This window comes from Thunnus maccoyii, chromosome 13 (assembly GCF_910596095.1).
Source record: "Thunnus maccoyii chromosome 13, fThuMac1.1, whole genome shotgun sequence".
Lineage (NCBI taxonomy): Eukaryota > Metazoa > Chordata > Actinopteri > Scombriformes > Scombridae > Thunnus > Thunnus maccoyii.
This window is the reverse complement of record NC_056545.1, coordinates 24,073,764-24,099,362: the sequence shown is the minus strand read 5'-3', so window position 1 is coordinate 24,099,362 and position 25,599 is coordinate 24,073,764. Positions and strand designations below refer to the sequence as shown.

General features: G+C 36.8%; 2 protein-coding genes across 2 annotated transcripts; one reads left to right on the top strand and one right to left on the bottom strand.

Annotated features, from left to right (window-relative positions):
- Positions 1-5,675: 5,675 nt before the first annotated feature.
- LOC121910915 (claudin-7-A-like) lies at positions 5,676-10,167 on the top strand. The gene is made up of 4 exons (XM_042432300.1): positions 5,676-6,175; positions 8,500-8,664; positions 8,770-8,854; positions 9,144-10,167. The coding sequence occupies exons 1-4, from the start codon at positions 5,953-5,955 to the stop codon at positions 9,292-9,294; spliced, it is 624 nt and encodes a 207-aa protein (XP_042288234.1). The 5' UTR covers positions 5,676-5,952; the 3' UTR covers positions 9,295-10,167.
- A 2,425-nt stretch (positions 10,168-12,592) lies between these two features.
- npm1a (nucleophosmin 1a) lies at positions 12,593-22,523 on the bottom strand. The gene is made up of 11 exons (XM_042431991.1): positions 22,376-22,523; positions 20,922-21,001; positions 19,699-19,818; positions 19,237-19,330; positions 18,902-19,014; positions 18,745-18,815; positions 17,538-17,601; positions 17,374-17,451; positions 17,173-17,283; positions 16,978-17,052; positions 12,593-13,915 (listed from the first exon to the last, which is right to left on the bottom strand). Exons 1-11 carry the CDS (start codon positions 22,422-22,424, stop codon positions 13,865-13,867), a joined length of 906 nt encoding a protein of 301 aa, XP_042287925.1. The 5' UTR covers positions 22,425-22,523; the 3' UTR covers positions 12,593-13,864.
- Between the last annotated feature and the right edge of the window lie 3,076 nt (positions 22,524-25,599).

The window sequence follows — 25,599 nt, the reverse complement described above, 5'->3', positions numbered from 1 at the left end:
TCCTCCTTGTGCTTTACTGGGGCATCTCAAATCTTATGGAAGCATGACTCCTGCATTTATATAAGATTATTCCCAATAAACCCACACAGAGTGGAGCAGTCTGCACTCAGACTGAATGGAGCTTTATATTTCTTAATGCAGCAAATAAGGATTAAGGTATTAAACCAAATATAGTTCTCATGTTAGCTGGAGGAACCAATTACCTTCAGTATGCGCATGTTTCCATTATAGGCATCTACATGCTAAATTTGAACAAACGTGGGAAAATCACAACCTTGGGAGATTTTATGTGCATGTGCTGCATTTAATCATGTTTTTCCCAGAACTGCCAATGTTCTTCTGACTACACACAATTTAACTGGTCTTTCATTGATATTAATGTCAATAACACAGCATAGGATGGATGGAAATCAACATGATTAACAAAGTAGCCACAAGTGCATGTTGATGAGGCTAACAATTATGAAAATGTTGTCTTGGTATCAACCATTTCTACATTGAAGCAAAGGATATCAATGAAAAATGATTGTATTAAAAAGCATGAAAACTGACAATTGAGATAATGAACAAAATACATTTGGTATTTCATCATGCAGTTTCAAGGGTAAGAGAAATAACAGAAACAAATGTTTTCCATGAAAAAGAACATCTATAACTCATTATTTGATTAAAAAAAAAAAAAAAAGAAAAACCCTGTATCTTAAAGAAAGAGTAAAAGAATTTACAATGATGACACATGATGTAAGTAAAGCACAATGGCTGTCAAGTTCTAAATCACACTGTGTTCCTGCAACTGACTTGCAAATATATCAACTTTTTATATCAAGTAATTTTTCATAACAGTAATTTTTCCACACATTATTAGAAATTAAGTGCACCAGGAAATATTACACATCACATATTACAATCTACAGTTTAGTTAATTAAATGCCGTTCTCATTTCACTTAACTTCTTGTGGATATTTTTTTTAATAAAAAGTGCCTTGCAGTGCCATGAGTGAAATTACTTTTTCAAACGGGAAGAATGAGGCTCTGAGCTTCACAGTTCTTCCTCTTAGCATATCCTCTACTTACACTTACAATGTAAGTAGAGGATATAATTTCAAGCACTTCACAGTTGCAGCTTTAATCAATCCATTATACATAATATAATTTAATTTTGGTTAGAGAACACTGTTAAATTCTGGTCAATTTGGATTTAAGTGAAACACATCTAACTGTATAGTCACTATAGTCCCATAACTTACAGTTTACATCCATAGTTTATTACAGATGATAACTGCTTTACCAACCACTGTCTCCCATGTGACTCTCAATCTCATTCATTCACAATATCACATTTGCAAATGTGATAAAAAACAAAAAACACACAACACTTATAGTAATGGTTCAAAATAGAGCAGAAACTATAACCTCTATCTATTTTACTCATGCACCATGATTTTCATACATCACTATATGTGGCGCCATGACCCCTTCTGTTTTCCATTGCTGCTTCTTGTGACTTGAAAAAGCTGTCATTTAAACCACTCCTGTGCAAACAAACCTTCTTCTTCTTTTTTTGGGATATTAAAGGTTGCCCCCAATCAGTGACAAAATATCCAATTAATTCTTTATTGTTAAATATGGCAAACAGACAGTAAGTATGCACTCTTAATATAGGACTGTATAAATTTATAAATATAGATATTTTCAGAAATTAAAATTCTCCTGAAACGTGGTTGTCTGGCCCATTAGTATAGAAAGAGTATATTGCATGACTGGAGTTAAAACTGGAGTTAGAATGGTTGTGTATTTAAAGCTTTGTTTCAGAGTCAGAGTAACCACCAGATGGCAGCGTTACACTTTAAAGGAAGTTTGTTTCATCTAGCCTTAAGAAACCTTAAGTCCTATCTGCTCCCTAGAATGAAGGTAGAACTTTCCACTCAGTGTAAAAGGATTAAGGTGAGTCATTAAGGTAACATCAACACATCAGTGTCACATGGTGAGGTTAAATCTTAATTGGAAAACATGTGATCAGAGAAAAAAAAGAGTGATTAAAGTGCCCAAAATTCATGACTCAAAATATCAAAGGAATTTTGGGGGAAGATTTTCAAGTAGGTAATAACTTATATTGTTCAGTAAGATTAACTTTCATATCAAAAGTTCCTGTGGGAAAACTTTGTAAAAGTGTGTAAATCATTTCATATAATTCCTCCACATATGCAGTACCAGTCAAAAGTTTGGACACACCAATGAGAGAGCATGTTCAAACTAGTATATGATCCAACCAAAACATGTTTCTGGAGGCAGGCTAGTTCTACAGTCAACAATACAGTACAGAAAAATGTAAACCGATGTTCAGTTCATTATGTCATTGGCTTGGGGTTTAGTACCTTGAAGAGCATTGTGAAAAAAATGTTGTGGAGCTGAGACAGTTGACCCAGACTAAACACACCCTGCAAAGCAGTAAACACAGATAGTCCCATTCAGTGTCATCTGTTTCTCTTGAGACGAGTCATGTGACAATTCAAGAAACTTATGACAAGTTAAAAATATTTACTACTTCCTTCCCCTAAGTAACATATGTGATGACTCAGTGAGTGACTGTGGGTATCAATCTGAAAAATCTCAGTGTTGCGCAAGTATCATAGCACTTTTGAACCCTGACAATCACTTTCTATGTTTAGAAGTATCACGCAATCTAGTAACAGTTTGTTTGAAAAAGTGTCACCCAGTGCTTGCTTGTGCATATAAAATGTTTTGTTGTTTTCTTTTTGTGGTAAATTTCATGTTTTCTAAGAACTGCTTGGATACCAGCAGAAGCTCGATAAAACCTGTTTGACTGGTGAGGTAAGGAATCAACTCCCATTGTAATTTTGGAGTTGCCGTTGTCGGACTGTAGCTGTGCAAAACACATCAAAATTGAAAGGAAAACTTATTCTCACACCAACTGTTCAACCAGATTAACATGTACCAAATTAAAATTTTGCATCACGTTACACATTTAAAAATATCTTCTCAAGAAAAATCTGAGAAAAACTGACAAGGTATACATCAAAAGTAAGGCAAAGACTTTATCTCTACTGCTGAAAACTGACAGTAAGGCCCCGGGATTTCCTAGTCTACTCTCATGTTGTCATAGTGAATTGGTCAGAGCAAACTGAAAACAGTACTCCCTCAGGGCCCTTGCTACTAAAATAAAACTCAGTATGAGCTTCTGGGATTACTTCTTAGATCTCCCCCTTTTGTTAGTGTGTCAGGATGAAGGAATTTACCTTGATAAAGGATTCTAGAGAAATGTTATGTTGTAGTGGCAGTGGTGCCCACATGCTCACATAAGTAGTAATAAAGAGATAATAAAGAGAATATAAACTAATGGAAAAGACTAGTTACAAAACTGGTAGTAAAACATACAAGTAAAGCCCAGTTCAGTACAGTAAATAATTAGATGGTAAAAATAAAATAAATATTTGATGGAAAGACAGAAAAAGAAGTTCTCTTTTTCCAGTGTTTCCTTCCACAACCCAGAGGAGTGTCTAAGGGGAGTGCCAGGTGGAAGCTGACAAATTCCAAACAAACATTTGGATTTGACCAGTGAGTAGATACTGGAAAGTACCTTGATCAGGGAAACTGTGGTCTATATCACACCGGCTGAAGATACACCTTTGGCAGTCTTAAACTTAAGTAAATAAGCTAAACCAGACTCTGTAGGATATCAGGAAACCATACGCTGTTGTCTGAGTAATGATGATAACTGGTGATAGTTTGGTTTAAAGTTGTGAAATATCTTCTTCACCTACTATATGTGGATGAAATACATGAAAATACATGTGTGTTTAAGTTTATATTAAAAAAGTGAGAAGTTAGAAAATGAAGTGCTTATTTGCATGGAAAACAACACCAGGAGTATATGGGGTATAGGTAAAAAAATAAATAAATAAAATTTAAAAAACTGTATTCAACTGTTTTTCCCAATATATACTTTTACTTTTTTCCCTGCAAATAATTGAATAATTAATTTAGGATTGTTTTATATAAAAAATAGTCTTGAGTACTTTTAAAAGTCAAAGACAACTCTTTTTATTGTTAATGGTGCTCATAGCCAAAGTGGCAAGCATAGGCAAGACAGATGTAGTCTAAATTTCAAAAACATGAAGATATGCCTACAGTACATCTATTATTCATGGATATACATAGTCATAACAGCAGGATCCATCACTGCACAGTACTCATATCTGCATCTGTTGTCTTAACCCTTCCATCTGGGTTAACACAACTTCAGCTGAATTGTATTCCAGGGCCTGCGAGCCACTCCTGCTGGCTGAGTGGATTTTAATTCAGTTCCTCTGACCTGTGGTAGATAAAGCACAGTGTAGTGTACAAAGAGCTGTTTAATATGTCCTATAACTCAAGCACATGACTGCCAACCACACACTTACATGTGTTGAACACATGAAAATGAAAAGGCCAACAATATTACATGTGTAAAAGAATGTGACATTATCTTATATAATAAATATGTTTTAGAAATGTGGAATTTGATTTGGGTTGTAATACACATGCAAACACACTGTGTGATATTTGTATGTAATATATTAATCAAGATTGAGACAAAAAGGGGTAACATTTGGCCTACATCATATAAGATATGTATGTATATATATGTGTGTGTGAACACACACACACACACACACACACACACACACACATATATATATATATATATATATATAAAATGAATTGGTTAATCACAATGACTTATGTATTTTGGTGGATATAGACATATAGACATATAGAGACCTGATTACCCATCCTTATAAACATGTTTAGATATTACTTGTTTTTGTGTTCTTCGTTTTAATTTTATGGAGCATTTCCCACTAACTTCCGCTTAGTTAAATGCAACTTCCCATTTTGGAGAACTGATGCACTTGTGGAGTGAAACATTGTTAAGCCAACAGGGTGCTGTGCACTTGCATGTAACAGTGTGTCTTTGCTTTAACAAACAGCTATATAAAATGTGTGTACAAAAAATGTAAAATAAATACTTGTATGTAGGTACTCAACTTCTCCATTTTACAAGACGTTGGAATTATAATACTAATCTAATAAATTAGTGTACAACACTGTGGCATTAAATGTAGAAGCTATATCTAATGGTTAATTATTCTAATGGTTTACAAATGTGAAATAGTGATTAGGCTTATTGGAGATAGACATACAGGATGTGAGTGATGCTGGCTGTGTTTTCACTTTAAAACATTTAAAAATACTCTGTTGTTTCTTATAAATTTGACATTTAAAATAATAAATTCAGACACTTTTCTGTGTCAGGCATATTTATAAGAAACAATAACCACATTTACAGTTGGTAATATACAAATCCATGACTTTAAGGTATACCTGGGCGTATATTGGAGTAGAAAATAAACATCACACATCTGTTGTCTATCCCTCAAACTTGTTAACATGTTTCAGTAAATGGAAAAACATCAACATGGGTTTTGGTTTGTTTTGGTGTTTACTGGATCAAATGTGCAATATTTAGTTGTTATGATGTAGAGCATCGGGGTCTATTTCAGGAAACACTTCGCCCACGTCACGAAACTTCTAGTGCTCGCTGCCGCCGCTGATGAGTCGAAACTGCGTGCGCGTCCCCGCCCACCTGCCACAGAAACCGCCTAAAAAGCTCGCTCCCGGTACTCCCTCCCCATTGAAGGTGCGACTGAGGAACAGGTGCGTGAAAGAGTCACAGAGACACTTTATAACTTGAAATATCATCGTTGTCTGCTAATTTACTCTCAGAAAGCCAAGGAATAAGAGATAATAACAGAAGAACTTACTTTGTGGGCAACAAATCAAACTTAATTAAAAACCCAGCTAAGTTTAAGGAGTGCGGGATTTGTAGCTTCAGAGCAGGTGGACGTCGCCTTTGTTGATTTTGAGGTCACATCGTTGAAGAAAGTGGAAATGGCCAACTCCGGTTTGCAGATTTTGGGGTTCGTCCTGGCGCTTCTGGGGTCAGTTGGATTGATAATTGGCACCATTTTGCCCCAGTGGAAGATGTCCGCTTATGTTGGGGACAACATCATCACAGCGGTGGCCATGTACGAAGGACTGTGGATGGCCTGTGCCTTCCAGAGCACAGGCCAAATCCAGTGCAAGGTCTACGACTCAATCCTGCAGCTCAACAGTAAGTAAAGGATTCAAATTATGTGTCGCTGAAATGTTTTGCCCTTTGGAATAAAAAGTCAAAATTAAGATGTTTTTATTCGTGTTATGGATGAACTTATAATAGCTCGAAAAGTCCTTGAAAAGCTGTTACTGTTGCCTTTGACTATCTTACTAAATCCACAAAGGTGTTCTCTGTAAAGGCCTAATAAAAACCCTGTAAGTCAGGAGACATACAGGCCTACTGTCTATTTTATCACTCGATGCTTATCTTCTTTTTTTTTAAAGGTTAATGTAACTAAGTTTCATATAAAGAAACCTGTAGTTAACATGTAACAGGAAATGATGTAATAATATGGATTGCACCTGTTGAAAAGCAGAAGCACCTAACGTTTTCCTTGGGCCAATTTTTACAATTGGATATAGTCTGAAGCAGGTTTTTACAATTGAGCAGTCACTAAAGTCCTGTGGCTTGGACTAACCAGTTCTGTCACTTATTAACTCCCTTTTTATCCACTCAGAATGTCGTTATTTTGCTCAAACCCCCGCTGTGAGGCCTCACCTGCACTGTGCAGCCTTATGACTCAGTGCCAGAGATCGTCTTGTAAAAGACATATTTAAAACTTGCACAATCTTATCGCTTGTGTGTTACTTTTTACACTTAGGCAATGATTCTCCTATAGCCATTGTCCACCCTAGGTACCCCTCCTCCCAGCACCCATGCACTATAGTGTAGGATTTGCATTGAACAGCATGAGGAGTTACAGGTTAAACAACACCTGTACGAGCCACTGTTTAGTCAACATGTGTGAAAAACCATCCCCATAAACAGTTGCTCTGTCTTTGGCCTATAGGGGATAAAATTCAAACAAGCCATTCTTTGCTATGTTTTTGCCCCAAAGTGTTAACTTTACAATCATGTGTGGAGAATGTATATTAAATACAGCATGAAGTTAAATTTTTCTAAATGTTTACGAGCACAACGCTTACATAATAAACAGGTCAAACAATTACAGTAGGCCACACTTCCGGGATGTGATATATAACAGTATGGGGAGATTAAGGAAATGAATTAAAATACACTGGTTATTCAGTAATGAATCATGTAAGTCATTAACAAAAAGAACATAGCAAGCCAAATGAATCGGTTGGAACAAACATTTTTAAAGTCTAACATCACAATTCCAGGTATAAGTGCTTTGCTGTTGAATTGTAACCGTCTTTATGACTTTATGATCTGTGATTGTAAAGCAGTGGCGAAATAGGTCAATGATAGACTGGCAGTTGGATTCTTCATTGTACATGTTTCTTATTCAACCGATTTGATTGACTGCCCTCAGGCATAAACTGCCTGAATGCCACTGAGGGAAATCTTCCTTTTTTGTGTGCTGGTCCCTCCCTGTGCGTTAATCCTACTTAAACATATTCGACTTGGTGAGCTAGAAGTTCGCGAACTGGCCGTTTCCTCTGAATTGTTGTCTTTTGTAAAAAAAAAAAAATTTTTTTTTTCTATTGGACATATCAAAACATCTGATAAAAGTATCTGTAGTGCAATGTGTCTTATCGCCTCTTCAAACACGAACACAAACCCAACTTTGATAAACCTTGTGTGATTAAAGCTGTGGTCAGATATGGAGCGAGTGAACAAATAATGGCTCAGTATTCAGAAATACCTGCCTTTTAAAATCTACTAACGCACACTTGGAACATTGTTTAGGAACAATGGATACCAAAACTTGGAAAAGTGTGACAACTAGAATAATTTCTGTGAAGCCACAATGGACATTTGGATACATAGAGGGCCTTGTGTCTTTATGGATGGTGGTTTCAAGCTAAGAAATGTCCACCTGTTGAAAAGCGGTGCTGAGAGTACCTGAAATTGGGAGTGTCTTCCTCATAATGAAATCTGAAACCCGGTTAGACCTGTTTTCTGACTAGCACGCATACTAACCCACACACCCACTCCCCCCACCCCCTCCAGGGTTTCACTGGGCTTCCGGTTAGAGCCAGTTTCTGTGGTGCGTTGTTATAGGGAGCGGCAACTAGACACAAGAGACAGAGGCTGCTCTGTTGCACATGAATAAGAGTTTTACACTACCTTTTTTTTACAAATGGTGGCTTCTAATCACAAACAAAAGCAACTTTGCAAAAATAAATCTAGATTTTTAATAGAATTAACCACAAATTTCTGTGGACATTCCTTTTGTTCCACTTTGTTTTTCTCCAAAAGAGCCTGTCAAGTCAAGTCAAGTCCACACCTTTTGCTCATATGTACATTGTAGCGACTGTTAAGTGTTAAATGTTTGTCACAATAACTGATTAACCCTTTTATTCCCTTTCATCCAGGTGCTCTCCAGGCCACCCGTGCCCTCATGATTGTGAGCATTATCGTATCGCTGGCCGGTCTGGGTGTAGCCTGCATGGGAATGAAGTGCACCAACTGTGGAGGAGATGACAAAACACGCAAGTCCCGCATTGCCATGACTAGTGGCATTATCATTCTGATCGGAGGTAAAACGTCATTAAGTATTTTTTTGGTTTCTGTTTTCTTTTTTACTCCTACTTTTCCCTGGATTCTCAACAGTTTCAGTGATGTTCTCCTTTACTTTTCCACAGCTTTGTGTGCCATTATTGCCTGCTCTTGGTATGCTCATGACATCATCCAAGCCTTCTACAACCCCTTCACCCCTAGCAATAGCAGGTAAGCACATGGGAATTAAAGCAGAAAACATGTTGTCCTCTGTAGAGACACAAGGTCACTTTTGAGAGTGAAAATGTAAAAATGGTGCCATGTAATTTCCAGTGTCCTGGCTCTATAATTTTTTAATAAAGAAACCCAAACACCTAACATATTTGGAGACAAGCTCTTCCTCCTCCACCTTCTGTATCCAAACATTTGCATATATCCTGCTGCTCTTCTGTGATGTATGTTTGTTTTGTACTAGTTGGAGCTCTACCTGTTTGACTTATTGTAACTTCTCTCTCTAAAGGTATGAGTTCGGGTCTGCCATCTTCATCGCCTGGGCCGGATCATTCCTGGTTGTAGTCGGAGGTGGGATGCTTGCAGCATCCTGCCCGAAAAGCAAACCCACACCAAAGTATCCCATCTCCAGACCCCCCAGCAGCAAGGAATACGTTTGAACGGGACAAGACTGTGTTAGAGGATGAAGGAACACTTTGACATTCATGTTAGTCCAGCTCAGAGATTGAAACTTTGAAAAGATGTACCCCAGGAGGTGATCAGTACCTGTCTGTCTTTTTTATATGTATTTTAGTTTCTTCAGGTCTACCCTGTGATGTTACTGTAATATTATTTTAACAAATGCATTAAAGTTTTAAATAATGGCTGTTTACTTCATAAGAGAGCAAATTGGCCTTGTCCTGTCCAAAACCACAATCAGTGCTTAGATTTGTATGCTGTGTAGTATAGTATCCACTTAGTAGACACCTGTAAAGCACTGAAGTTTGAATTAAGGTGAAAACACCCATGATATTGTACAACTTAGTATGTAGAAAATATTTTTCACTTGCTGCATACTACAATGTACAGTGCATTAGAATGTACAGTGTGTTTGGGACAACTGTTTGAATGCACTGAATAGAAATCAGATCTGCGAATGGACAACTCTTCAGTCATTTATTACTCTTGATGATGGAAGTAATAGTTCATCTGGCACCTGTAAAGCAATTTGCTACCATTATGTCAATGTATTTGTGCCTTATTTATATGAACAAGACAAGTTATTCAGTACTGCTGTAGACTATTTTTGCTTTAATCAAGTGCCAGAGTGAAATGGTAACTATATAAATTACAATATGCCAATGTTTTTACTGTTTTACAGTGTGACGGATGTGGTGAACTATTTGTCGACTTGGTCTTTGTGAATGGGCTTGGCTTATGCTGTTTTTCAGTCATAACAGCTGTTGCTGCACTCATCAGTTTCTGTTTTTTAAAACTTAAATTGTGATTTGCATTTATGTTGTACATAAAATAAAAGTGAAAAATGTATTGTTTCTGACTTGTGGAAATGTTTTAATTCAAAACGGAGGCTATCAAGAATTACAGTTGTGGTCACAATGATTCCTGTCAATCAAAGGTAATCTACCTAGCAATGGTGAGCAAATTTATTACCCAAGTTGCATACACATTTGTTGTTGATGTTGCATTTCTCTGACACACATAACCTTTGTCCTGAACCTGGCATTATAGAAAACCAGTACAACAACATGCATGCTGAGTCATGCAAACAGGTGGCATGTTCAGACATTATGAAACGGACATTTTAACATGCCAGAAAAGGCACCAGTGCAATTAATAAAATGAATCATGGCTACATTGCATTTATGTGTGCAGGTTTCACATATGTACATACTGGCTTACAGCACATCTAAACAGAACAGAGCAGTTGTTAATGTTATTAGTTACACCTGTGCTTTCCTGCTTTGACAACTCAAAATGTCTGCTGTGAAAAAGGTCTGTTATGAACATAATTCCCTAGAAAAAAATATATACACATTTAGAAATGTTGGTGAACAAACATGACGGTCTCAGGTTGCAGATGATGAGGCAAGAATTCAAAATCATCAGGGCCACACTTCTCTGGCTGGAAGCCATCTTCTGTAGGTGGATGGTTACACAGCATCATCATGACTAACATAGTGACAGTTGCTTTGGTTTTATTGCCACCTTGTGGTGTATATAAGTAACTATTTTCAGTTGTAGCGGATGTTATGTACTGTATGGATTAAATGTACTATATATTATAAATTGTACACAAAAATGTTACATTATGTAGGAAAATTGAAGTAATATTTCTCTACATTGGAGCATTTCCACCTCAGTTCTCCTTATTCCTCCTATGAATTTTCCTGTCTATTTGCACTGTGCCTCATCTCTCCTCACTTTGTCATTCTGTGCCCGGAAGTTATGATTTTTGTGATTTATAAGATCCAGCAGTGTCTTGCTCTAGTTCTCCTTTTTCTCTGTTCTCATTTTGTCTGCCACTCTCTAATCACTCATTCTTCCCTCCCCTCAGGCCAGATCATGAAAGTAATAATGAAAATGATTTCACTCCTAAGTGGCCAAACCTTCTGACCCCAGTCTGTCTCTGTCCTATAAACTCACACAATGCAACCACACGAGAACTATTTCCTTCTACTACCAGAAGATTTTATACCCACATTGTGGTAAGAATATTGCGCCTTTTCAGGGAAGAAAGTCATCCTTAATGTAGGTAATGATAATAACAGAGTAGGACTATACTTAGTCGATATATTAATCAATTGAACATTTCATGTGAAATATTTTCCCTCTCATTCTTGCAGATGGGAGGAGTTCTTCCCTCTTTCTGCTGGAATTTAAAATGCAACTTTTTATTGGAAAACATTTGCCTCATTGCATAAATTCTGATAAAAACATCTGTTGGCACATCTAATCTAATCAGTAAAGTGAGGCTACTTATCACAGTAAATCCAGGCCATCACAACATAGATTTCTGTGCTACAAAATCACTTCATGATGATGATAAATTATTAGTCCATCACCTTTTTCTCACCCTGACAGTAAATGATGCACTGCTCTGTTCGAGTGGTCATTTATTGGACCATTAAAGGCAAAAATGAGCAGATACGATTTAACAGTCTTGAAGTGGCCTTATTGTTAATCAACCCACTACCCAAGCTGTCATAATATAAATACATGGACACGCTAAATGGAGTCCTTCCAGCCATCATGACTGTCTTATTGAGAGTAAGAGCATTTTTGTCAGTGGGGTAAATACTGGAGATAAAGATGTGATTAAGTGGAATTTTGGGCCCATGGTGCAATAATTAGACTGGATACAAAACACAAACAGAATCTGATTAATAAGAGACTGATGATCCAGCTACATAAAAGCATGATGTTAACTGGATTCCTACTGATCTCTTAACTTAACCTGACTTAATATCATCCTGATACCTTTTAATGCAGGAGTGGAAGGAAAAAGAACATAAAACATATCTGTATTCACAACTCAGAGTTAAACTAAAAAACTGAAAGGATGAACATGAAAATATAACTCCACTTGCAGTGACTGCTGGTTACTATATGACTTCGACACATTCAAGGTTAAACACGCACTTGTTTTTATATTTCCTGAGTAGTTTGTGGAACCTCAGGATGGAACATGCATCTTAAATAATTACTTTCATTAAAAGTGCACTCTCTGCAACACAAACTCCTGCCTACATGCACACGGCTGTCAAGCCATTTAGAATATTAGGTAAGATGGCTGTGTAGACTACACTTATTAGTACAAAGTTCAAAAGATATGTTCAATTTGATATTGGATGTCAAAGAAACATCAGACACAACTTTGTGTTCTTGAACTTTTAATAGTAATTTTAAAAAAATCAAATCAAGATGAAAATGATCAAATAACCACATTTATCCAACAGATCCACATTATATTTTTATTTCATCAATCTTGGGATAGTCCACCCAAACCCACAGCATAGTTTCAATCATACAAACTTACACTTGTTTCTCCAGAACATGGAATGATCTTCTGCTGTAACAGGCCTCATGCATTAACATTTTAAATATAACTTTCACAGGTCAAATGAGCACAAAATTTTATTCAACTTGAGTACAGGTTGGAATTTCTTCGAACATTATGACATGGAACATTTCCATGAATTCTCCAAATCTGCATTTATAGGTTTGGAAGGTTATAAGCAACTCTCAAACAAAAACGAAACAACTCATTGCTAATTCCTTCATGCATTCAGTCACTTACAGACTAAGTACTCAACATTTGGCTTGTTATCAGTAGTTAAGACAACACAATGCAGTCAGACAAATCTAAACTTAGACCAATGCTGCTGAAATGTGTGGGGTGCTTCACTTCTGACATTTAGCCCTTGAAAGTCAATGCAACTTGTTGCCCAAGAACTGGCTGATTATTTCCGGACGGTAAGATGTTTGAAAATGTACAGGGAGAAAAAAAATTCTCATACAACAGTGTCTCAAACAAGCAAAGTGGACAGTTTGGCGTCATGGGATCTTTACCTTAGGAATCTCACAATAGCATAAACATTCAAACACACCCAACAGGAGTTGTGTTTTCAAAAAGTGCAGAGTGTTTATGTTCATAATGGCATCAGACAAATCAATATTGCTAGATCAATATCAATATTCTGGTCACTGCTGATGTCAGCCAAATATTCAGCTTTACCAAATCTGACAAATAATGCGACCATGGCCATTAGCTGATGTTTTATTGGCTGTTGAAAATAGATTTGAAGTTAATGTTTATTGAACTTCAAATAGGTACATTTTTATTGTCCCTGCATGAGGCCAAATCAACCTTTACTGTAAATATAAAAAACACATGAAGATATCCTCCATATCAGGTGTTGACAATCTAGCGAGAATTTTATTTACACATTTACAAAGATGCAAATTTGTAATTTGGTTCTCCAAGGGTTTATTGAACAAACCAAATAGTTTCTCTGCCCTGATGAGAGGGTGATGGAGTTGGAAAGATGCCAGTGCACTGTCACCATCCACATCACCACCTCTCTAGTGTCTTCATACAGAAGGGCAGCTGGAGATGGACTAGACTTTGAATGAATTGACAAGTGTGAGGCACGGAGTTTGGCTTCAAAGGGTTTGAGAGGTGTTATGGGTACAAACAAGTCATAAAAAGACATAAAACTACTGAGACTGTTATTTAGGATCCTTCACTGTCTGTCTCCACTTCCACAGCTCTGCAACAGCCTGAAGACAAAAAAAAAACAACAACAAAAAACATGTCAATCAAGCTGGTTGTTGACTTCATGGCTCAAGCATGTGGTGCATGTAGTTTCATGTAGTAATTAAAATGTAGAAAGGTAAATCTGCACTTTCACTTCCTGTGTGAATCTTTTCTTTTTAGCTCCTCTACATGATCAAGGAATTCAGTGCATTTACTTCCACATTACAGCCCCTGGATTTAATAGACTTTGGCACTCCTCTGTGGTGATATCAATGAATGGACTAAAAGACACAGAGAGAGACTGCATAGAGAGCCATTATACATGCAAGATCACTGGTTACATTTGTCTTCCAGTCAAATTCTCGAAATGAGAAGACACATCTGTAATGCAATGAAAGTAGTATAATTCAAGACATGTTATAGCTTTTAGTGTAATAGCTGAATATTGGATTGAAAAGGCCTACATCTTGATTAAATTGTTTCAGGCTACACACGAAACTGAGCATCTGGCTTCTTTACTCCATAAAATAAGTCAGTAATTTGAAAATGTCAAACGACAGACTTCACTCAGATAAGCAGCTTCAGATTTGTTAATGTTAACAAGTCGTGTTCAAATTTAAAATCAACTTTAGGTAGCAACTGAACTCATAATAAACAGTTTCCTGATTAATTTTCCAAGATCATTTAGGACAACAATGGGTGACTGACAGTGTTGTGGAGTCACTAGTTACACGTGACAGCATTACATAAATTATAAAACAAATGTAATTGTAATCCCTTACAGTTACTGAGAAAAATATGTAATTCAATTAGTTACTAATCATGTTTGTAATTACAAGGGGGTAACATCTATATATGTTCTTTTTTCTTAAAAAGCTTATATGTAGAATATAATATTCATTCTGTTGCTTTGCATCTTTTTGCCAAATCACCGTGCATGAATGCTCAGCGATAGGAAGACCTGCAAGTGCGAGCAGCCTGCAGCCGACCACATCAAGGCGGGTGAGCATGTCATCTAACATGAATGCCTTTCAGTGCTGGAAATTCAACAGTATGTTCACCAAGAAATTAGAAAAGGAATCTAACATTACTGTACAGCTTGTTTACCAGCAGTGAAAATGCTGTCAACAACAAAATGCTTAGTGTCAGGCCTGTGGAAAAGTACCCCCCGCTGCCATAGCCAGTGTTTCGGTTTAATGAGTAACTGTTAACTGGTGACTTTCAGCTGAATGTGTCCATGGCTGCAATAAAGCCTTAAATTCTCTTAAATTGAGTGTTCAATACAGTTTATATTCTTCTGGTCCTTCTACAGGGCATCAACAGACTTGATAGTCATATGCATACTGTGCTTTTTGTCTGGTTCCCAGTCTAGCTCTGACTGATATAAATAAATATCATATCAGTATTAATAATGTACTTTGTTAGATTTATATCAGTCACAGCCTGATTTTCTGCAAAACAAGTACTTTTACTTTTATACTGGTAATACTTCTGTACCTTTACTTAAGTAGGATCTTAATGCAGGATTTTTACTTGTAATCAAGTATTTTTACATTGTGGTATTGATACTTTTACTTAAGTTAAGGATCTAAGTACTTTCTCCATCACTGCAGGTCACAGAAACTGATGGGTCACTGAGACGAGACAGATTCTCAGTAAAACCGACCCTGCTGTATTCCTCTCCATGTCCCCACCACAACAAAATAAACCTGAAACGCCATCTAGTGGACAAATCTGAATATATCTCTATTAGTTTGTCCTGTACGTTTTTTGACTTCTCCAAAATGTATTTAATATTGAACACATACTTTACACGATTGGTTATTGGCTCTCAACAATAGTTTCCCTTTGGTTGACTGCTTTACAGGGCGGAGGGGAGGCTTCTAATGCTCCTGTTGAGCATCTTTTTGGTCATAGAGGCATGACCACATGCAACAGGTCTTACTGCTCCACTACAACAAACAGTAACTGGCACTACATGCAGCATGACTGATATTTGGTGTGTGGACACTTAGCTACTGCACTAAAAATCAAACTTGGAACAGAATTATACTGTAACATCTACACCTAATCTTATAGACTGACAACACACACACCTATCCAAGAAGCAGATACACAGTGCACAGGGACACACACTCCCTACTTCACACTTATTCAATAATTGTTTTATTTGATAGTTAGGGCTGGGTATCAATTCTTTATTTTTGTGATATCAACTGATTTACTTCAATAGTGTGTTGACAGCTGAAAAATGTAACAAGTAAATGTTTCCTGTAATTTTCTTTTTGTTAAAAATCAATATTTTAGATATACTTTTATTTATGCACACACGACCAACTTTATAGAACTGGTTAGACAGTGCACAAGGACTTAAAACATGGGCCAAATGTGAAATCCTGCATTTATTAAAGTATTTATTAAACATGAAACGCCACATCAGTCTGACTCACAGGGCTGCAACACTTAAGACCAAACCATTCTGTGTTTCTCAGTTTTCCTGTTTGCTGAAAGTGATTTCAGGTTTCAGTTAGTAACCAGGAAAAAAACCCTCCTTAGGGCACAGGAAGTGACAAATTAACAAAATTCAAAACCTATTTTTGGTCTTATTTTTTGTCTGTTTTAATCTTGCTGTGTGAAACCCCTTGGGCTGTGCGTTTATATGAAAAGGTGCTAAATAAACTGAATTGAGTTGATTTATTTGTGTTGGATGTGCCTTAAAATCAAAACTTTCCAATCTTAATTCAAGTTATATTGAAGAACTTCTGATGAAAGTCTGACAGTAATCAGTTGAGTACTTTTGTGAGTTTAAAAAAAAATGTATAGTTTAAAATAGATGTTTTTAGGACTTTACAGCTTTACTGCCCAGTTTAAAACATTTAAAACATTTGTTAGAAAAGAAATAAAAAAAGTGATCAAATTTAATAAGTTGCATTACTTTGATGAAGTAAGTAAAATAGTTACATTACTTATTACATTTTTAACAAGGTAACTAGTAATCTGTAACTGATTACATTTCAAAAGTAACCTTCTCAACACTGGTGACTGATAAGAGCAGTATCAGGGCACCATGAACTCAGTACTATACCTTGCCGTCTGATACTTTATAGCTGTGCTTCACAAAGTTCTCAAACTTGGGCTGGGCTTTAGGCAGCGTCACTCCCTGTAAAACGGAGAGAATTTCAATTAATGAGCAAATAAAATATTCTTTTACCTTTTCAAATGGAGGAAAACCATAGTAATAATATATAGATTTTTAAAAAGGACCTCTAAGAACACCAACCTTCTTCACGGCCTCCATCAACTTGTCCTTAATCTCAGGAATTGTTAAATTTCCCTTTGGGGTTGGTGGGGTTTTAGGTGACTTCTCACCCTTTCCTTTAGGCGTCTTTTCCTGTAATGAACGTTAGGTTTGTGTGTTAGCAACGAGAGAAGAGATCATGTTTAAAAGTTATTTTTCAAACTGGAAAAATTCAGTCGTTACCTGCTTTGCGGCTGGAGTGCCGGCTTTAGAGCTCTTGCCATTCTGGGCAGGGGCTTTTTTGGATGGTGTTGGCTTGGCCTGTTATAAATATGAAATTGTTAGTGAGAGAGGACTGCAAGTTCATTCAGCTGGAATCACCAAAAATGTATATGATAGCTGCTTACCTTAACAGGTGTTTCTTCTTCCTCGCTCTCCTCGTCCTCATCATCTTCGTCATCATCATCATCCCTAAAAATACAAAAAACACCTTAAATATTACAAAAAGACAGAAAGGGAGCAGTTGTGATGTCTAATTGGAAATATTAGCTTTCATCATTTATCGCAAATTAATACATCTATTTTCTGTTGATACTTGAGAAGTTACTGAAAACTGACGCAGATAATTTTTGGATTTTATAGAAAGACTTAGGAGATTATAATAATCTGATTTTTTTCCAATTGTTTCATCATTTCTTTTGTTCATATGCCAACACACACTATGCTTAGATGTTCTTTACATGTGATGTGAACGGTTTTGGTCTTTAAGCAAAAAACTAAGGATAAACAAAATTAACAACTCCTATATATACAAGCCAATTTCATTTACATTTATAGAAAAACCATGCACATCTAAAAAGGTATAAATCCAGCTAACATATTTAGAGCATTATCCGCATCTGCGACACAGAGCCAGCTGATCAAAAAGCCCCCTACACCTTCCAGACACAACACCACTCAAAACCAAAACCACACTGCCAAACAGACAAGTAGTCGTTTTTGAACCACTTTAATGTTTAACAAGGACCAAATCATATCAAAATGTAATGCAGCTGCCTAAAGGGATTTTTCTTTTAGGTTCAAAACATCTTTTAGCCCATGAGAATCATGTCTGAATGCTAAAGCAACGGTGCATAAAACATACAGTCAAACATGATGGAAAAATGCTAATGTGAGAGATTTTTTGCTGAGCTCTTGAGTTTTTAAACTGCAGAGGCAACATCATGCTGGAGGAAAATTAGACCCTCTTTGTTCTGCAGATGCCTGCCATGTCTGCTGGCATCAAGATCAGAAGTGGCTTCATTTCCCAGCAGGACAGTGACCTAAACATGCAGTGAAGCTGTGCCTGTCTGAAGTCCAAGGAAGAGACAGGACTGTCATTTTACATGTCTTAACCTACAGTCACCAGACCTCAAAACCTGTTAAGACATTAAATTTGGACCATTTTTGACTTGTAGCCTATATTATATTTTAGAGATATCATTGACTAAAAGTGTTGATTAGTTTGACAAAGTTTTTGATTTTAGTGAAGTTTTTGAGCGCCACTGTGTTTGAGTGTATGTAATCTGAAAAGGTTAGAATAGCCTGTTAATGTGTGTGAAGCTCAACACTCACTCATCATCCTCATCATCATCGTCTTCGTCATCGTCATCATCATCATCCTCCACGTCCATTTTCATTTTTTTCTGTAAAAAAGGGTGTCAAATGAGAGTTATGGTCATTTGAATTTTGACAAATTTTTAACTGAAACTGCAAAAGATGTCAAACAAACCTGAGACTTGAGGGCGGGGGAGGAAGCAGGTCTTTTCTTTGATGTTTTGACATCTTCCTCTTCCTCATCATCATCGTCGTCGTCTTCATAAAAAGACTGATCAGCTTCCATCACTTTAAGAGCAATTTGGAATTGTTACGACAAGATTCAAAGCATACCACTAAAACAAAACAGACATTTTTACCATTACAAAAAAAAAAAGACTTCTGACATCAGTTACTCATGAATAAACCTTCGCAATCCCAAAAATAAATCTACCAGACACTAATAATATACACACAGCTTTTTTTCCAGACTAGTTAAAACATCCCTCTATCTGTGCAACAAATACTTACTGACAAGGTGTTGTCCACTGATATGGATCGGACCAGAACCTGCCTTCAGACGGAAAACTGCTGGGGGCGTGATTGTGAAACCACCGAGACACACCTGCAACAACCACTGCAGTTAGCAAACCATCTTCATGTTGCACAGTGTTTTAAAGGTGCACACTGCACTAAATAGGTGCTCTTACGAGTCTGGAGTTCAATAACCTTGATATATTGGTTATAAATTTTTTTTTTTTTTTTTTTTTTTTACACAGAGCAGCATTAAAAAAAAAAGTAAAGTATTAATTTTCTGAGCCGAATGTGGTGATGAAATCCAAAAATGTCAAGATTGGTGGCAGCATTACATAAAAGCAACAGAGTAGCATGACTGAACAAATACAGCTTTTGACTGTGTGGGTGTGAGAGCTGAAGAGAAAACTCAGCACAATGAGAGGACATTTACAGTGTAGATAAAAGAACTTTACTCACACTTGGAAGGGTTGAGGGCCTGAGTGAAACCAGTGCTGCCTTGATTTTCTGACCCTCTGTGTCTTGTCCTTCCACCTCCACCATGTGAAGTTCATCTTTTGTGCTGGGGTCCACACAGGCCTAAACAGAGCAAGAGATAGTTACAGACAATTACTTCCAATCCTATATTAACTTTTGCATTTCAATAAACAGGTGACTCAACTTAATACACTGTGAATGACTGTGTGAAATGTTTGCATGAAACATGTTAGAAGGCATGCATGAGGAGTAGACTATTCTGCTAGACAAGTGTATTATGTGTACATACAACCTGCTCCAACTAATGTGGGGGGAAAGTGTAAAAAGTGGATGTTTGTTAGTAAGGAATTTCGCTGAGATTTTCTACTTGATAATAACTGATAATCTAATTAACCTCAGGACATACTTTGAGTCTACCCCTCATCGTTCTATGGTCATGTTTACTGAGGTGCATCTTTCCCAATGCCTAGTTTTCTTAGGCAGGAATTATTTTGATGAAGAAAATATGTGTTTGACTTAAACATGAGCAGATGGTGCAAAAATTGTCCTTAATTTTGACAGCGTAACATTTAGTTTCACTGCTATAAATTCTGCTTAATTCATATTTGGCTCGAGGCACACATCCGGGCACAAGAGACATCTCTAAGTGGGCCCATGCTGGTAATAGAGAACACTTAATTTTGCCATCCACATGCTACTTGGCATTACAGCTCTTTTATCACTTCAAGAATTTGAGTTTATTCAATTGACTGTTAATCTCTGTGCACAGCGGGTGCAATACTCATGTAATACAAGGCCATTTTTTAACAATGGTTACACTGCATGGCCTTATGATTGTCCAATAGGCTATTCAAAAATGATACAGTTCATATAAAGCAGTAAACAAACGTAATTCCACACACACACACACACACACACACACAAAAAGGTGGTCCACTTGCCAAAACACACAAAATAAAAGATCTGTTAAATGGTTATAATAAATGACATGTAATAAAGTATATTTTTTAATGTTGTGAATGTGTGTGTGTGTTCTGATTGGTGTTAATTTTTAATTATTATATTTCTGTATTTTTAAAAATTTTATCATGCTGTTCAATTGCTTTTATGCTTATGTTAAGCACCTTGAGCTGTCATTGTGTATTAAAAAGGTGCTATACAAATAAAACTGACTTCACATACATCTTGGATCTCAGGATACTTACCATCCTTAGATCTAGCTGATGCTCAAAGTCATCGTCGTCAGGATTGAACACCACCTCTTTTCCAGATTCGAGCACACACCCTGGTGAAAATAACAGTAATAATAATAATCAGTCCCGACAGTAGCAGTTGAAGCATATAAATACTAAGATTTAAATCTGTGATAGACTAGTCATTTCCTTAACAGAAAACCCCCCTACAAAACATAACTTCACTGCAGGTGATGTGAAGTGTGCTCTACCTTGGATAGGTAACCATCTGGGTGCTATATTCCCAATGCACACAAGAGGGAGCCACGCAGATTACTGATATGAATATGTCCACATGGCCTTGCCATGACTGGGAATTCCCTCAATTAGGAGAGAAAACTTTACAATTATTACACTGAAAACTATGGAGGTGCAAATTCAACACTACTACTGCTGAGTCCCGTAGCTCTAGTTACATATAAATCTGGTGTTTTAAACCAACAATGGCAGATTTTAACGCACTCTGCCTCTCCATTTATGCTGTTACAGCTTTTCTGAAATTTGGGGATAAAGAGTATTAAGCCTCTCGGAATTGTCTATTTCTGAATGAACAAATTCAGTTTTCTGGGTGCAAAAGACACAGTTCACATATCACGTGTGGAAAATAAGTGATTCCACTATGGTCTGAATCAACCCTGAATGTATGACTCACTTTATTCAGTAATATACTCAGCAGCACGAATAACTAAGATCCTATCTATGTGTCATGTCTGCATTATAAAATCATCTCAAGTATGTCCAAATATAAAGCATGTTTGGCAACATTAGGCTGGTGATGGGACGAAAAGGTAACGTTACACGGGACCCTATGAAACTGGATAAATTCATGATAACATGATGTGATTTAAAATGTTAGCTAAGGCAGCCACAGAGATCATTTCATGGTCAAAAGACCGCAAAAAACAGACGCAAAGACCTAAATAATATGCTAGTATGTGTCTACTTCATGAAGAGGGAGCCGGCGGGGTCCGCGTGTGTTTGAACCCACGTTGAGGTCACTATTCCCGGCGAGCTACAAACAGTCAGGTCAAACTTTAGCGTAAAAAGGGCGATACTTCATTGAAATTAACTATAGCTGAAACTACAGAGGCTCCAACTTCTGTCAGAAAGAAAATGCTTAAATGTCAACGCTGTTCAGAAAACATGGGCCGCCATGTTGATAGCCAAACACGTGTATGGCAGAAATGGTGAGAAACCGCGCAGATCACCAGGACTCACTACTGCTCTCCTGCTATTATACGGAATGATTTCATAACGCAATATATCACACTTTAAATGCGTTATCTACAGGAACAATACCTTCCATTACTGAGGGCCACGTGCGGCTAAATTATATCGTTTTCTTGTCTTGATACCAGCAGTAAAACATAAGGACACGTACTGTTGAACACCGTGAAGACACTCACGAAATTAACAAGTTATCTCACCGTAAAGAAACGTCTGTGGCGCCATTGGTTCCTCGTCCAAACCGTTCATTTCAGAGATTTAACTGTTGACAACCTACTGCTAGCCTGTCGTGGACGAAATACTAAGTACTGCCAATAACCACTAACTAACGTGGTGCCCCGCCTTCTTCTTCTTCCCTGTTAAATGTTGTTGAACAGAGAGCCAACGCGTTTAATAGCACCATCTACTGTACCACAATGTGTAGTGCATTCGACAAAGTTCTTTAGATCGGTGGTTTCCATCCTTTTTAGCTTGTGACCCCTTAAAATAAAGCAAAGTCTACCAGGGACCCCTCGTCACACATTGCATTGGAGGACATTGTTTTATTTGTATAACTTTTAGAGGCCTCAGGAGATAAAACACAGTAATTCCCAATAAATAAAGCAAAAATTAGAGGAAAGTTTGAAAAAATTATTTAAAAAAACAATGTCTGTCTGTTTTTCCTATCATCTCATGACCCCTCAGATTAATCCAGTGACCCCAGGTTGGGAACCACTGGTTTAGATCATGGTTTTGAGACATGTTTGCTTACTCATAACTAAGGTAAGTAATTAATTTTTTGAACCTGTTGTAAATCGACATACAGCACACATCTACTTGCACTGCCTGCACTGACAGTTTCAATGTTATATATGTTTTCTATGTGTTATCTAAGCTCAGAGATCCACTTACCAGGTTTTGGAGCTTTCAGCTGCATCTCAGGGTCTTAATTCAGCAACTGGAGCTGGTTCAGGTGTCATAATGTGGCCTGTGTCATAATGTGTGTAACTGTGCTCCATTCGCAGAATGAAGACTGTGAGATGACTGACAGCTGTAAAAGCTAGTAAAAGGACTACTGTTCTCCAAGGTCGAGAATGAATACCTCTACAGTATATAACAAATGTGTATGAATACGAGGAATATCTGGGAATCTCAGTAATATGAAAAACATGCTTCCCTCTTTGATAAATGTTTAAATTTTTCATTTGTATTGTACATTTGATGATTTAAGAATGTCAGTTCTCCACAAAGCATAGCCTAATTTGTTCATTCTACTCCTAAGTCTACACTGCTTTATCTTTTTTAATAGGATCATTTTTAATTAGAAAGTGTATTTTTAAAGTTCCCCTCCAGTCAAAAATCTCTTTTTCTTCTCGTTTGTTAAGATGGATGTTGGATGCTAGAAGGCTGTTTCTCTGTGCTCATCTAAAATCTGAGTTTAAGGCATGTACTTACAAGCATAATTGGTGTCATCACAACAATTTTGGAGCCAGCTGTGGTCCAGTATGTCACTTACACAAGTGTTATATGGAAACTTGAAGCCTCCAGTGCACAAACACTGAGAATGGACTTTTCAGTGAAGAAGGAGACATCTTGTGTCCAGCAGTTAAATCTTTGAAATGATTCTGAATTTTTAATTAGGGAGAAGGAGGAGATGTAATTTTAAGGATTTTCAAGGAAGTAAGTGAACTTTTTGTGAAAAAAAACATCAGACACAAATTATTAATCAAAGCAGAGTATTTCTATATGTCTTCAAATTTGTCTAGAGGGGATCTTTAAAGACAAATAGCTTAAAAACCTAAAGTTGGATATTTATTCATGAAGTCTTTTTTCATTCATTGGAACTCTGTCTGTATAGGTGGTGTTTTTTTTTTAAATTCAGTTTTCATTACTTTTACAGCAATATATATCAATACTGTCCATAAAAACCACAGAGCAGCATCAAACACAAGAAACAAATGCACTCTTACACAAGGAAAAGAAGTAAAATAAATAAATTAACAAAGATTTAAAAAATAACTAAAAATTAAACACAATTACATCATATAATCACTTCTTTGAAAATAACACAAAATAACATAAATTGACAAAGTCAGCTACATGATATATAATAAGTGATGCATTTCACCTTTCTTTATGCATCTGTACTTATTCAAATTCATGTAAGTACCAGTCAGAAGTCTGGACACACCTTCCCATTTCCTTGAATGACAAAGTGTGTCCAAACCTTTGACTGGTACTGTACAAGAAACAACAATTGCCAAGTAAAACACAACTCAATTTAAGAATTCACATCATATTTATTCTTATGGCTTAGAATTAGTTTAGTTTTCTATTAGTGAGATATAACAACTCCGTTCCGAACCAAGATTTCAGAGACCTGTGACTGTGATGTCACACAGATACATATAGCAAAAAGCTGCTCCACTGACAAAAGAGCAGTGATTCATATTTCAGTGCTTAAACTACTATAGCCTCATGAGTTTTTTATTACAGTGGTGCTTTCAAACGCACCCTGACTCACAGGAAACCATCAGGAGTCACCCTATTCTGTCTGTACCTGTACGTCAGTGTGACATCACAGATTTGGTTTGGACATAGGAGGCAGTGCTAGATGTTCGCTAACACAAATGGAGCTGTCCTCAGTGCCATCAAATTATCACATTCCAAAGCTGACATTCAGTGGTATTTCCCTGCAAGATTATCGGAAACGTTCTCATATAAGGATTTCATGAGAAAGTTGGGCCCAGGACATACCACCTGACTCTTCTTACTGGATCAGTATGGTTGTTCTATACACATGTTTTACTGTCTTCATTGCAGCCATCTTCGAATCACACCATAATCACCATTCACCTCCGCAGTTAAAGGTTTTATGATCACAAGCCTCTTCCTGATAAATTATTCAACGTCTTCATTCTGCAGGCTCTTTGTCATGAAATCCAAAATTTATGCACGTTTTTCACAATACATTTTTACATTTTTCAACAACACACCGATTTGACCACAAGAAGCAAAGCAGCAGGTGACAATATAAAATAATGAATCCATTTCTTCTTCCTTTTCATTAATACCTAAGTTCCAACATAGACAGAAAGACAGGCACACACACACATACACACACACAAACTCACACACACACACACACCATATAAGACTCATGAAAAGTAATGTTACTAGATTGTTTGACTTTCTACTGCAAGCTTTAGACATACTCTAACAATAAGCATCAGACAGACTCAGCAAGCAAGCGACAGCAAGGCCAATACAAAAGTACAGGGGTCACTGTAATAGTGAAACTGACACATCATTTGAAATATGCCATATCTTTCAACCAAGATGCATGAGATAAATACAGAAGTCTGTATGGCCAAATTCCCATAACAAATATTTGGCGATAAATCAAAACCTCTTGCATGCAATTATATTTTGGCAAAAAAAAACA